General features: G+C 43.6%; 1 protein-coding gene across 1 annotated transcript in view; it reads right to left on the bottom strand.

Moving 5' to 3' along the window:
• The window catches only part of LOC124595655 (ankyrin-3-like), a 47,062-nt gene that overhangs the window by 20,958 nt on the left and 12,018 nt on the right, over positions 1 to 14,086 (bottom strand). Inside the window, exon 3 of the mRNA XM_047134498.1 lies at positions 11,674 to 12,181. Within this exon, the coding sequence (XP_046990454.1) occupies positions 11,674 to 12,181 (508 nt within the window). The remainder of the gene's footprint in view (positions 1 to 11,673; positions 12,182 to 14,086) is intronic.

The raw sequence follows: 14,086 nt of genomic DNA, 5'->3' as shown, positions 1-14,086 counted from the left end.
AAGCGCCTAGAACCGCATGGCCACAGGCTGGCAGTGGCACAATCCACCGCTCTTCTATCAAGTGATACACTTAATAAAAAAATGGAAATGGGACACATAAAAAGAACCAAAAGGAGGGACATAAAAACATAAAAAAGGGAAACAGCAGGGATTAAAATATACATTTACATGGAGACATTCACTGTGGTACAGTTAAAAAAATCGACATAGATAAAAAAACATAGTTGAAGAATAAAGCTTTCAGGAGGGACCTTCTTCGGTAGGGGAAGCCTGAGAGGAGGGGAAAAGAGAGGCGAGGAAGGGGGAGTGGCGGAGGGGGGTCATAGGGGCTAGGATGAAAACCAAAGGAGGTTTTCTTTTTTAATTTCTTCTGCAACAGCGATCTGACCTGTTTTGTGTACCATGGCGGATCAGTACCATCACTTATTAATGTATGTGGTATATATATCTCAACTGCTGTGGATACTATCTCTTTGAAATCATTCCACAACTTCTCTACGCTTACATGATCACATCGGAAGGACTGGGTTCATGAACTAACTGTTCAAAATAATTTTCTGAGAAAGCATTCAGTACAATTTCGGATGAAGTTTCATGCCTACCGCCGGCTTTAAAACTATAATTTTTCCAGCATATCGAGGGTAGATTAAAGTCACCACCGGCTATAACTGTATGAGTGGGGTACCTATTTGAAACGAGAATCAATTTTTTTTAACTGTTCAGGTCAAGTATAACCTCTCCCACACTATTTCGCAGGAACTATCTACTTCAGTTTCAACACAATGCAAACTACTTCTGACAGCAATAAATACCACCACCAATTGTATTTAATCTATCCTTTTTGAACACTCTTAGATCGTTAGAAAAAATTTCGGCTGAACTTATTTACGGCTTTAGCCAGCTTTCTGTACCTATAACTTTTGAGATTCAGTGCTTTCTATTAGTCCTTGGAGTTCTGGTTCTTTCCAAACACAGTTACGACGTTTTACAACTACAATACCGATTGTTTCTACAGCCAACTTGCTGTGTTTTACCTGCCCTTTTTAAACGGATGCCCTTTCTATGGTTCCCTGAGGCCGTCTAACCTAACAAACCGACCAGTCCCTTTCACACAGCCCCCACTACCCGTGTAGCCGCTTCCTGTCTGTAGCGAACTCCTCACCTACTAAGAGGAACACTGAAACACTCCGCCCGATGGCGCAAGTCAAGCAGTCTGCAGCCTACATGGCCGCAGAACCGCCTGAACCTCTGATTCAGACCGTCCACTCGGCTCTGCATCGAAGGACCACAGTCGGTTCTATCGACGATGCTGCAGATGGTGAGCTCCGCCTTAACCTCGCAAACAAGACTGGCAGTCTACCGTTTCCGCTAGCCGCCAAAAACCAGAGATAATCTCCTCTGATCGAAAGCGATATACGTCATTGGTACCGATGTGAGCCATCACCTGCAGTTGGCTGCTCCCTGTACTCTTCATGGCATCCGGAAGCAGATTTTCCACTTCCGAAATGACTTCCCCCGGTATGCACACGGAGTGCACACTGGCTTCCTTCCCCTCCTTGGCAACCATGTTTCTAAGGGGCCCCATTACTTGCCTAACGTTGGGGCTCCCAGCTACGAGAGGTTACATTTTATCGTGAAATGGGGTAATAAAAGAATTATGTACCACAGTTTTCGGATGTTTCGTCTACCACGCAAATGAACTACACTAAAGAGTCTAAAACACTGTTACAACGTCTTCATATCGTGTACGATCCTTGGGAGAACGCAGAAGTGGCGCAACACGACGTGGATGTCTGAAGCAGTGCTGGAGGGAACTGACACCACAAATCCTGGAGGGCTGTCCATGAAACCATACATAACCGTAATAGTACGAGGGGTGGAGTCTATTCTGAACAGCACGTTGCAAGGCATCCCAGATAAGCTCAATAACGTTCATGTCTGGGGAGTTTGGTGGCCAGCCGAAATGTTAAAACTCAGAAGAGTATTCCTGGAGAAACTCTGTCAAATTCTGGACGTGTGGAGTGTCGCATTGTTCTTCTGGAATTGCCCAAGTCCGTCGGAATGCACAATGGACATGAATGGATGCAGGTGATCAGACAGGATGCTTACGTACGTATCACCTGCCAAGGTGTTATCTCGATGTTTCACGGGTCCCTCATCACGCCAACTGCACACGCCCCACACCCTTATAGAGACTCCACCAGCTTGAACAGTCCCATGCCGACGTGCTGGGTCCATGAATTCATGGGGTTGTCTCCATATCGGTACACCTCCCTCCGCTCGATACAATCTGAAATGAGACTCGTTTGACCAGGTAATATGTTTCCAGTCATCAACAGTCAAATTTCAGTGTTGACGGGCCCAGGGCAGGCATAAAGCTTTGTGTCGTGCATTGTCATCAAGGGTACAGGAGTGGGCCTTCGGCTCCGAAACACCATATCGATGATGTTTCGTTGAATGGTTGGCACGCTGACATTTGTTAATGGCTCAGTACTGAAATCTGTAGCAATTTGGGGAAGGGCTGCACTTCTGTCACGTTGAACGATTATCTTCAGTCGTTGTTAGTGCCGTTCTTGCAGGATCTTTTTCCGGCCGCAGTGATGTTGGAGATTTGATGTTTTACCGAATTCCTGATATTCATTGTACATTCGGGTATGGCCGTACAAGAAAACTCCCACTTCACCGCTATCTGGGAGATGCTATGTCCCATCTCTCATGCGCCGACTATAACACCACGTTCAAATTCACTTAAATCGATATAACCTGTCATTGTAGCAGCACTAACCGATCTAACAAATGCGCCAGACACTTATCGTCCTATAAAGGCGTTGCCGACAGCAGCGCCGTTTTCTGCCTGTTTACATATCTCTGTATTTGAATACACATACCTATACCAATTTCTCTGGCGCTTCAGTTTATGATGCCCATCATGTATACGTGCAACGGGATCATCACCAGATGACTTCGCAAAGTTTACAAAATTGTCAAACTCGTCTGTAAACGTAAGCGTCCGAATCCCGCTTCTAGGGCGGCTAACTGAAGTTATCCTACTACGAGATAGTGTGTCCCAATATGCGATGATGCAGCGTATTAATATACCTATGGGGTCACATATTCGGAATAAGCCATGCTGCGCTAGAAACCTGGACTCGTAGTTATTCTGCGTGGCTTGAACGACAATTCGTTATACACTTTTAAAATCAATTACTCCTTATAATGTCCAGCTCCTAATGGTCTTAGGGTCACTGATCTGCGCCTCTGGCGGTATGAGAATCGAAGTTCTGGTACTTCCCAACAAAGATGAGCTCCTACTTTAGTCAGGATACAGCTGCATCACACTAGCGATGTCTCCCGTAACAGGCACCTTCCCTTCAAATTCAAAATAATTTTAGATAATGATGGTATTCTTTTGTTAAATTAAAAACAATGTCAGGTCAGAACATAATCAGGCCATTTCTCGAACTAAACTCTGTGACTGCATTCTAACATCTGACACCTGTAATTCACACCCGCAGACCTTACACATTATTGAGTTATATTTTTCTTCTAACTTAGAGGAAAACGAAAGGTAGTTTTCGTTGGAAAACCATATTCTATGCTTTCCTTGTCATTTGGAAGGTCGTCGAATTTCTTTTGGATAACTGTACACGTCCAATGAAATATTAATAAATATTTTCTGACACAGTGTGAATGTCTTGTTCAGACCCGTAGCGCTGAACAGTTGAAGTTATTTTTCCCAGCGTGTTTGTAATTTTACTCTGGGATCAAAAATTTTGAGCTCATCACTAAACATCTATTTCCTATTACTCGATATCATGTTAATGATAGTTTCTGCTGCATCTGCTTTCTCGTTCTGTCTGCAACATCCGCAAATAATTTTCTAAATGCAGACAAAACTTTCTCTTCCGTAACTCAATTTGGACCACACTGTTTTCGAAATTGATAGTTCTAGTGCTCCTGAGTAAAAGTGGAAAAGTAATGCTGTTGAGCCGGGCACTTATATTTCAATGGGTAATATGAAAGAAAAGTATATCATTACCAGTTTCACTCATGCCAAAAACTTAATAATTACTCGTTTAGTTACCCTCTCTTATGTTTGAAATAGTACCTTTGTACAAAATAAAATTTTACTCTACGTCTGAATGATCTAAAAATACCTACTCCTCTGAATGATAATATTTTCTCATCCTATAAAGCAAATCCCGCCAAAATAATTTCTCAGTATTCTGTTTAATATTCTGTGAGTTCTGTGACACATTTCTTATTAGCTCTTACAATAATAATCCCCTTATACACAACAAATTATACGCACCAGTGTTTTACTCATCCAAACAAGAGATGCCACCACAGAAACGCAGTTGGCATCTACCACAATGAGGACGTACTGGCAACGTGGCGCAACCGAACGAATGATTATCTGGGTCTTTGGCTGTGAACGTCTCACACAACTTCTTACGAACTGCATCTACTGTAGTGCTGCTGGTTAAACCACTACATACTTCGCGACCGCTGTCGACATCATATCCTCCCGTGGATAATGTTTAATTCGTTTTAATTTCTAATGTTGCTTATACTACGTCAGGCTGGTCAGATAATATGTTTCTGCTGTAGCCCATTATAGGCAGTAATGGGGCGAAAGGACTGCCAAAATTCGTGACGTGGCTGTACACCCCATGAATGAGTGACGTGGGACTTAGTCAATTGCCGTGCCAAAACTTTCGTTTTGTCGACTGTAAATACCTGAACAAGTGTCAATCGCTAAGCAGGACCCATACGAGATCTTTTTGGGCAACATAGTTTAAATACATAACAGCAACCATCACACAGAACTCGGAATGGCGATTACGATTTTTCTATTTAATGTAGCACTATAATTAGTAGAATGTGTACGTAGCTCGTGTGTCAGGGATGAGGCTGTGGGAGATACAGATGATAAGGGAATAGCAGGTTTTAGTTGGGTGGGGATGAAATTCATAGGAGCAAGGCGTAATAATACATCTGTATGTTGATAATGAGGAGGGAAAGTGTCATAAGATATTGTTATGTCAGTTTTATTATTTATTTCTCGTAAGAACTGTAGAAAAACAAATTAAATTTATCGATATTAGCGTAACAGCAGACATCATCAACTGCAATAAAGAGGCGCTCTCCAACGCCGAGTATTCTGATCTGTTATTGGGATGAGGAGAAGAGGAGTAACCGAAATTGTAGCTTCGATCTTCAGCTGATGGCGAGAATAAACGTCGAGGGGCACATGGAAATTTTCCTGCCACTGTGTTATTGCTTTAAACACAAAAGTTAAGTGCTAACGCTTATAAAAGTCCGTTTAAGAGTAATAAAATGTTATTAAAGACTACAAGAACACTACATAAATAAAAGTTTGTGAATAGATGAGCTATTTTTCGTTCCTAACGAACGGTATTGGAATGTGTCAGTGTTCACATGTACATGCATAGACAGTCGTATCCATTATGAATATATGCGTGTTCGAGACTGCGCACAGTCCACTTCCCTCGGAATAGGTCTCCTTATACAGGAACTGTTTTAATTGTATTAGTAATTTTCCCTCAGTCTGATGTCAGCATTCGAGAATCATGTGCGTGTACTACTGCACTTAACACGTTGTGACGTCTGTCCATAGCGAAGCTGCGTAAGTACCGACCGTTTCAGAGAACGACGGAATCTGGCAGCATCAGCGGCCTGGAGCAGAAGAGGGCTGCAGCGTTCCAGCACAATTCTCTTTCAGATCTCGGCGATAGCGAAAACTCTAGTACTGCAGGAATGCTTCCAAAACTTGCTAGGTAAACTCTGTCGTGATAAAGGGTACTGAGGGATTCAACAGGCTTCACGGACTTTTTAGTATTACACATTCCATATAGCAAAAGTATTTTAAACCTTAATAATTGATGAGTAGTAAAGAAATATACAAACATTAAAAAGAGACAAAGATTTTGTGATATTATGAAACAGTTCCAGTAAAACTTTTAAAAGCCTTTATAATTATGGCCCCAGAAACTGAAACATTTACGTGTAAGTATATTTGAATCATAATGGTCGACAAGTACTTCACTGATGTGATGGATATTGAGTATCATATGACTGCAAAGCTGAATGGGTGAGAGAGGAAGATCATTATAGTAAGCAGAGACAATGAAACTTCCTGACGGATCAAAACTGTATGCCGGACCGAGACTCGAACTCGGGACCTTTGCCACACAGGTTTTGCACACAGTTTTAATCCGCCAGGAAGTTTCATATCAGCGCACATTCCGCTGCAGGGTGAAAATCTCATTCTGGAAGCAGAGACAATATTTATACACACATTTACGCCTGACAACTGATCAGATGTTGTTACTACAATGAAATAAATTCCTTTTCATAGTTGTGTTCAGTGAAACTGTAACCATCAGACCGTGATTAGACGATTTCCTTGAGAATGAAAGGGTCAATATGATTGTAATTAATGAGAAAGGGGTTACATTAGAGAATGGGTATAGTACAGACTCAGGGCTACTTGACCGTACAGAGAAAGAGGTAAACTGCTGTGACTTCTGTCAGTGACCTGAAGATACAGGCTAATGTCTGTAAACTGACATTTCAAAAGCCCCTGTTCCCTTCCACCTAAACTGTAAATAATCCATTTCTCACTATTAGACTTTACTTTCACTTTCATACATGGCTACACTCCAGAGAAATACCTTTAGAAAAGATTCGAGCGCGCACGGAGGCTTTTCGGCAGTCGTTCTTCCCGCGAACCATACGCGACTGTAACAGGAAGGGGAGGTAATGACAGTGGCGCGTAAAGTGCCCTCTGCCACACACCGTTGGGTGGCTTGCGGAGTATAAATGTAGATGTAGATGTAGATCTGTTATGTGTGTTTGTTTATATATGTGTGTGTGTGGGTCGGGTATGGTTGTTGCTGTTGTTGCTGTTGTTATTGTTGTGGTCTTCCGTCTGATGTCTCGTTTGATACATCTCTCAACACTGTTCCATCGTATGCTAGCCTCATCATCTCCTAGTAACTACCGCAACCTACATTTTTCTGAATCTCCTTACTGTATTCATCTCTTAGTCTCCCTCTACGATTTTTTACTCCCCACACTTCCCTCCAGTACTAAACTGATGATCCATTGAGGTCTCAGAATATGTCCTGTCAATCGATTCCTTCTTTTGGTCAAGGTGCGCCACAAATTTCTTGTCTCCCTAATTCTGTTCAGTACCTCCTTATTAGCTAGGTGCTAGACCCATCTAGTGTTCAACATTCTTGTATCACATTTCAAAAGCCCCTGTTCCCTTTTACCTAAACTGTAAATAATCCATTTCTCACTTTTAGATTTTAGTTTCACTTTCATACATGGCTACACTCCAGAGAAATACTTTTAGAAAAGACTTCCTAACACTTAAATCTGAATTCATAGTTAACAAATTTCTCTTCTTCACAAATGCTTTTCTTGGCATTATCAGCCTAAATTGTACGTCCTTTCTACTTTGGCCATCATCAGTTACTTTTCTGGCCGGACAGCAAAACTCATCCACTACTTCAATTGTCTAGTGATGAATTAGTAATTCAAACAGATAAGATGCGAAGATCCTGGAGTAAGGAACCACTGCAGAGCCCACTTGATGACATTAAGTAACACCACAGAGAAATTCAAATAAGACAGACTGGTGGAGACTGGAGGGTAGCTCTTGCGAGAAGCAAGTGCAACGATTTGCCCAGTGAAACCCCCTCCCTCTGTGTGTTGTAGCAGGTAGTGGACCACAGGGTGGCGCACATACTGTGGCTCAACTGAACAGAAAGGGGAGGGAAGTGTGAAGCAGAGGCTCGGCGTCACGTGGAACTGACCCAGGCTGCCGTATTGTTGTGAAGACTGCATGTGTACTTATGCCACCTTCTTTGCTGGGTGTCATCTACACTTTCTTCAGTTGAGAACAACAGTCTTCTATTTGGAACCTAGTGCACTTCTTAGAGGTTATCCCCAGTTCAGTACTAGTTGGCGAGAATTTACGAATTCTGTTACGGAAATTGTGGGCATATAAGACAAATGTACCTAGAAAGTGAAAGAGAAATTTGTAACACACCGTAGTAATCATCGGCGTTACTACGTGTAATTTATGAACAGGTCAGGATTTACAGCATGGCAACATAAAAAAATGGATAGCTTTAAATGGGACAAACTTGTTCCTCATCTTTATCTTCGCTTTATGCAGCGCGACGCCATTTACGGGCACGTCACTGTCGGTAGCAGCACAGACAGCAAACAACAACGTAGGCTACTTTTGCATAAACAAGTTAACAGTGATTTAAAAATGGACGTAAACAGTCTCAACCCGAAGGCAAAAACTATTTATTTTCAGGTTTCCGGTTTCGGTCAGTTGCTGAAGATCTTTAGGTCCTCATACTATGATGGCAGGTGGTGTGGTCAATGGAGCGGTTCTTATAACTCCACGAATGTGAAGCACTGTGTTTACTTTTAAATTTTTATCTGTTGGTGGAGACGTAACACCCTCTCCATTGACCACCACTGCCACCTACCATGATGGTATGAGAGTCTGAAGATGATCAGAAACTGACCGAAACCGATTACCACAGAATACCAGGCGTGTTTTTTTAAGTAAGTAGTGCTTTGAAATTAAAAAAAAGACGTGCTAACATATCTCACTAATTTTATTTTTACGTGAAAGCCTGTACCTTAATGTACTTTTATACATAATTTCCGTCAATACTGGGGCACTTGTCATGACATTGCACCAGTTTTTGAACACCCCCCTCGTAGAAGTCTGCCGCCTGACTTGTTAACCACTGCATCACCACCGTTTTGACTTCGTCATCGTCTTGAAGACGCAGATCGCCTAGGTGTTTCTTCAAGTGCAGGAACAGATAGTAGTCACTGGGCCCAAGATCGGGGCTATACGGAGGATGATCTAGAGTTTCCCATCGAAAAGATGTGATGAGATCTTTGGTCTAATGCGCCACATGCGGACGAGCATTGTCTTGCAGCAAAACTATGCCCTTGCTCAACTTGCATGGACTGCTGCTTTGATTCGGGTGTGACGTAGGCCACCCGTGTTTCATCGTGCGTAACAATTTGGCTTAAGAAATCATTACCGTCGTTGTGGTACCGCTCAAAAAAAGTCAATGCTCTGTCTAAACGTTTGGTTTTGTGCACATTCGTCAACATTTTCGGTGCCCAACCTGCGCACAATTTTCGGTAATTCAAGTGCTCGGTCACAATGCCATACAAAACACTACGAGAAACATTAGGAAAGTCATTCCGCAAGGAGGAAATCGTAAAGCGTCTGTTTTCTCTCACCCTATTGTCCACTTTCTGCACCAAACTTTCATTAACGACCGAAGGACGCCCACTCCGTTGTTCATCATCCACATTTGTGCGGTCATCTTTAAATGTTATCACCCACTTTTTTACCATTCCATCACTCCTAATGTTTTCACCGTAAACTGCACAGATTTCACGATGAATATCGATCGTTTTTAGGCCTGTAGCACCAAGAAATCTTATAAGAGCCCGTACTTCTCAGTCGGTGGGACTCACGATTATCGGAGGCATCTTAAACACTCAGTACACAACGTAAACAAGGAAGAATCAGACTGTAATGGCGTCAGTGCGTAGATTAAGGTACAGGCTTTCATGTCAAAATAAAATTATTGAGATATCTTAGCACGTCTTTTTTTAATTTCAAAACGCCACTTACTTAAAAAACACACCTAGTAAACGCTTTTTTTGCGGTCGAGACTGTATGTACTCATTTTGAAGTATTTTTTGGGAGATCACTGTACTCCACGGGAAACGATCTCAAAACATAATTGGTTTACAGTGATCTGAGTTCACCGGCAGACATAACAAATCCTGCACATCCGTGTGACCTGCCTGCAAAGCGTGTGTATTACTGTATCTGCTCTGTATGTGTCCTCGGCATCACATCACTGGGTCCACAGCTGGAAAGCGCCCACAGCTTTTGCTCGGAGGCATGGTGCCAGAACCTAAATAACAGTTTGTGGCACGTATGCAATTTAACAGAACCACTGATGATAAATACAGACGAAACAGGCCGGCCGGTGTGGCCGTGTGGTTCTAGGCGCGTCAGTCTGGAGCCGCGTGACCGCTACGGTCGCAGGTTCGAATCCTGCCTCGGGCATGGATGTGTGTGATGTCCTTAGGGTTGGTTAGGTTTAAGTAGTTCTAAGTTCTAGGGGACTGATGACCACAGATGTTGAGTCCCATAATGCTCAGAGCCATTTTTTGAACAGACGAAACAATTTATGAGCTTATGAAAAACAGGGGCTTTCCAAGATTTTTGTTATCTGTTATCTCCTAATAAATACAGTTAAATTGCTAGTTTCAATGAAGCTGTTATGGTTCAAATGGCTCTGAGCACTATGGGACTTAACTTCCGAGGTCATCAGTCCCCTAGACCAACACCGACTCAAAGTAAGGCCTCGGCGCTTGTTCGTGACGTCACGTCAGCTAGGCACGGTGAACTTCAGGACTGTTGCAGGCATACTCATAATGGTGGTGTCTCCCTCTCCGACACAGGAAAATGTGAAACTATTGGCGGTAGTTGACCAACACACATTGTTCTGAGAGATTTCTGCAATCAATTAATTGTGCAATTCATTACACTTCTTAACAAATAGTGTCCTCCTGAACTTAAGTTTACACCTGTTTTAAGGATTGATATACAAAAACGTCTTCATGGTCCAGCAGCAACAGAATTCGTGCTTCTTTACCTTATTTGTAAATCTGAGGAAGTTACGTTTGTACTGGGTTGCTTTTACAAGAAACTGTGAACGTATTGGTGCTCTTCTTTAGGTATCTTGGTTGACTATGGGGTGATGAGCACTGAATGTTAATGAAATGTCTTGCGATTGTACACGTTGGGGGAGGGGGTGGGGGACCGAAGAAGAGGGAAAAGAGAGATACTTGTTTTATCAAATAATTTTTTTTATATTATAAAGTTTCTCCTTTCAGTACGAAGAGGGGAATATTTATCTTTTCTAATGTGCGTGTTTAAAAAAGTTTAAGCTCAGCAGTATTTTCAATGTATGAAGCTATTTTGTTTCCTGTTTAGAATTTCTTTCGTTGAAAACGACTGTAATCTAATGACTGGCAACAGTTGGACATTTACACATGTAAATTAGTTCACATTTCCAGTGACGATGTCAAACAAAAATAAATAAATAAATAAAAGAAACGAGTTCATTGTAAGGGGGTTGGGGTAAGTTTCGATAGCAAAATGGGTCAAGTAAATATAGTTACTGGAATGTAAAATTTCCGAAGCTGGCAATGGGGCAAAGCATCTTCTCATATTGATCTACGTTTGTTTCGACAGGATTCAGTAATACAGAATAATGATCTTCATTTGTAGCTTTATGATAGTAAGAAAATCTTTCATCTAAATAAAACTGCAGAATCCAAAACAATACCAAACATTTTGTCCAAAAAATAAGAGATTTATAGTGATAAGCACGCCCAGGCGTTTCTGCCTGCAACAGGCCTGGCGTTCGCCATGCCTAGCTGACGTGACGTCACCAACAAGCACCGAGGTCCTCGTTTGAGTCGGTGTTGCCTAGACTCAGTGGCAAGCGCAGTAGTCTTGGAAATATGCACCCAGGTAGAACTGGGCAGCAGAGATGCTGGTGCTGTGCTTACCTGTTTTCTGCGGTTGGCTCAGACAGCAGTTGACTCACTTTGATGAGGTCTTCTGTGTAAGTGCGCATTACGTCGGCCCAGCCCTGCGAGGCCATCACGTCAAAGATGTGAGCCTTGATGAAGGCGAGGGCAGCGTCCCTGAGGTCAGTACAGGAGTACCTGACAGCAAGGACGGCCGCGGCGGCCGCACTCTCAACAGAGAGTTGCTGGGTAGCCTGCAGGGCGCAATCTGCCGACGAGTCGTACTGGGGAGCCGCACTGGGCACGCGGGGGGCCTGCAGGGTGCGGTGGGCGGCCAGCAGTCTGCGCAGCTCCCGGCCGTCCACGTCCAGGAGGGTGACCCGCGGACTGCCGAGGTCCGGCGCGCCGGGGCGGAGCGCGGAGGCCCCGGCGCCGCCCACCACCAGGCTCGCGCTCGCCGACAGCCGCGACACCACGGAGCCGTCCGCAGCGCCCGGCACCGCCGCCCACTCCCTCACCTCCTGCACTGACTCCACCACGAACGGCTCTGAAACAAGCAGCCACTGATACGACTTCTGCCCTTACGCGGCACTCTCTGTACTTCTAAAAGCCACGGGCAGATCTACACTGAAGAGCCGGAGGAACAGGTACATCTGCCTAATATCGTGTAGGGACCCCGCGAGCACGCAGAGGTGCTGCTACACGACTTGGCATGGGGTCGACTAAAGTCTGAAGTACTGTTGGACGGAGTTGACACCATGAATCCTGCAGGTTCAAATGGTTCAAATGGCTGTGAGCACTATGGGACTTAACTTCTGAGGTCATCAGTCCCCTAGAACTTAGAACTACTTAAACATAACTAACCTAAGGACATCACACACATCCATGCCCAAGGCAGGATTCGAACCAGCGACCGTAGCGGTCATGCGGTTCCCGACTGTAGCGCCTAGAACCGCTCGGCCACCCCTGCCGCCAATCCTGCAGGACTGTCCATAAAACCGTGATAGTACTAGGGGGTGGCTATCTCTTATGAGCAGTACGTTGCAAGGCACCCCAGTTATGCCCAATAATGTTCGTGTCTGGGGAATTTGGTGGCAAGGGAAATTGTTTAAGCTCAGAAGAGAGTTCCTGGAGCCACTCTGCAGCAATTCTGGATGTATGGGGTGTCGTGTTGTCCTGCTAGAATTGCCCAAATCCGTCGGAACGCACAATGCACGCGAATGGATGGAGATGATGAGACAGGGCGCTTACGTACGTGTCACCTGCAAGATTCGTATCTAGGCGTATCAGGGCTCCCATTTGACTCCAACTGCAAACGCCCCACACCATTACAGAGCCTCTACCAGTTTGAACAGTCCCCTGCTGACATGCTGGTTCCCATGGATTTATGAGGTTATCTCCATACACGTATACCTCCATCCGTTCGATACAATTTGAAACGGGACTCGCTTGACGAGGTAACAAGTTTCCAGTCATAAACAGTCCAATGTCAGTTTTGACGGGCCCAGGCGAAACGTAAAGCTTTCTATCGTGCAGTAATCAAGGGCACACGAGTCGTACTTCAGCTGCGAAAGCCCATATCGGTGATGTTTGCACGTTGACACTTGCCGATGGCCCGGGTTTGAAATTCCCATCAATTTGCGGAGGGGTTGCACCTCTGTCATATGGAAAGATTCTCTTCAGTAGTCGTTAGTCCCGTTCATGCGATATCTTTTTCCGGCCGCAGTGATGTTGGAGATCCTGGCATTCACTTTACACTCGTGATATGCTGGTACGGAGAAATCCCCACTTCATGACTACCTCGAAGATGCTGTGTCCGATGGCTCATGCTCCGACCTTAGCACCACATTCAGACTCTAAATCTATATAACCTGGCATTGTAGCAGCAGTAATCGATCTAACAACTGCGCCAGACACTTGTTGACGTATATAGGCATTGCGCCGAACTCAGCGACGTATTCTGCCTGTTTACATATCTCCGTACTGGAATACGTGTGCCTATAGCATTTTTTTTGCTTCAGTGTATATTGAACCTTATTGGTAAAAGTTATACATCACGAATCACTTACAATAATGACAATGATATCCTTTGTGTGTCAAATTGACGCCACCTTTTAACGCTGACAATAACAACCTATCGGAAGGGGAATTTATACTCATCTTATGAAAATAGCACTGGCTTTATATTTTAGTATTCTGACAAACATATTTATTGTATTAATGAAAAGTTTTACCAGATTCCATACGTGTTTGGAATTTTTCAGTTAAAATTAACACAAGAACGAATGAATGTTGTGTTCTCTACTTCCAGGTTCACGACCTCAACATATGTTTAAAAATATGTTAGAGTAAAGGTCAACATTACTGAAGAAAATGATCGATTAAACTTTTATTTGTGGTGATCATATAATCGGTAGCAGAAATTATTGAAAGTGTGTTGATATTCCCAAGA

The sequence above is a fragment of the Schistocerca americana genome, chromosome 2, assembly GCF_021461395.2.
Source record: "Schistocerca americana isolate TAMUIC-IGC-003095 chromosome 2, iqSchAmer2.1, whole genome shotgun sequence".
In the NCBI taxonomy this organism is placed as follows: Eukaryota; Metazoa; Arthropoda; class Insecta; order Orthoptera; family Acrididae; genus Schistocerca; species Schistocerca americana.
This window is presented reverse-complemented; position numbering and strand designations above follow the sequence as displayed.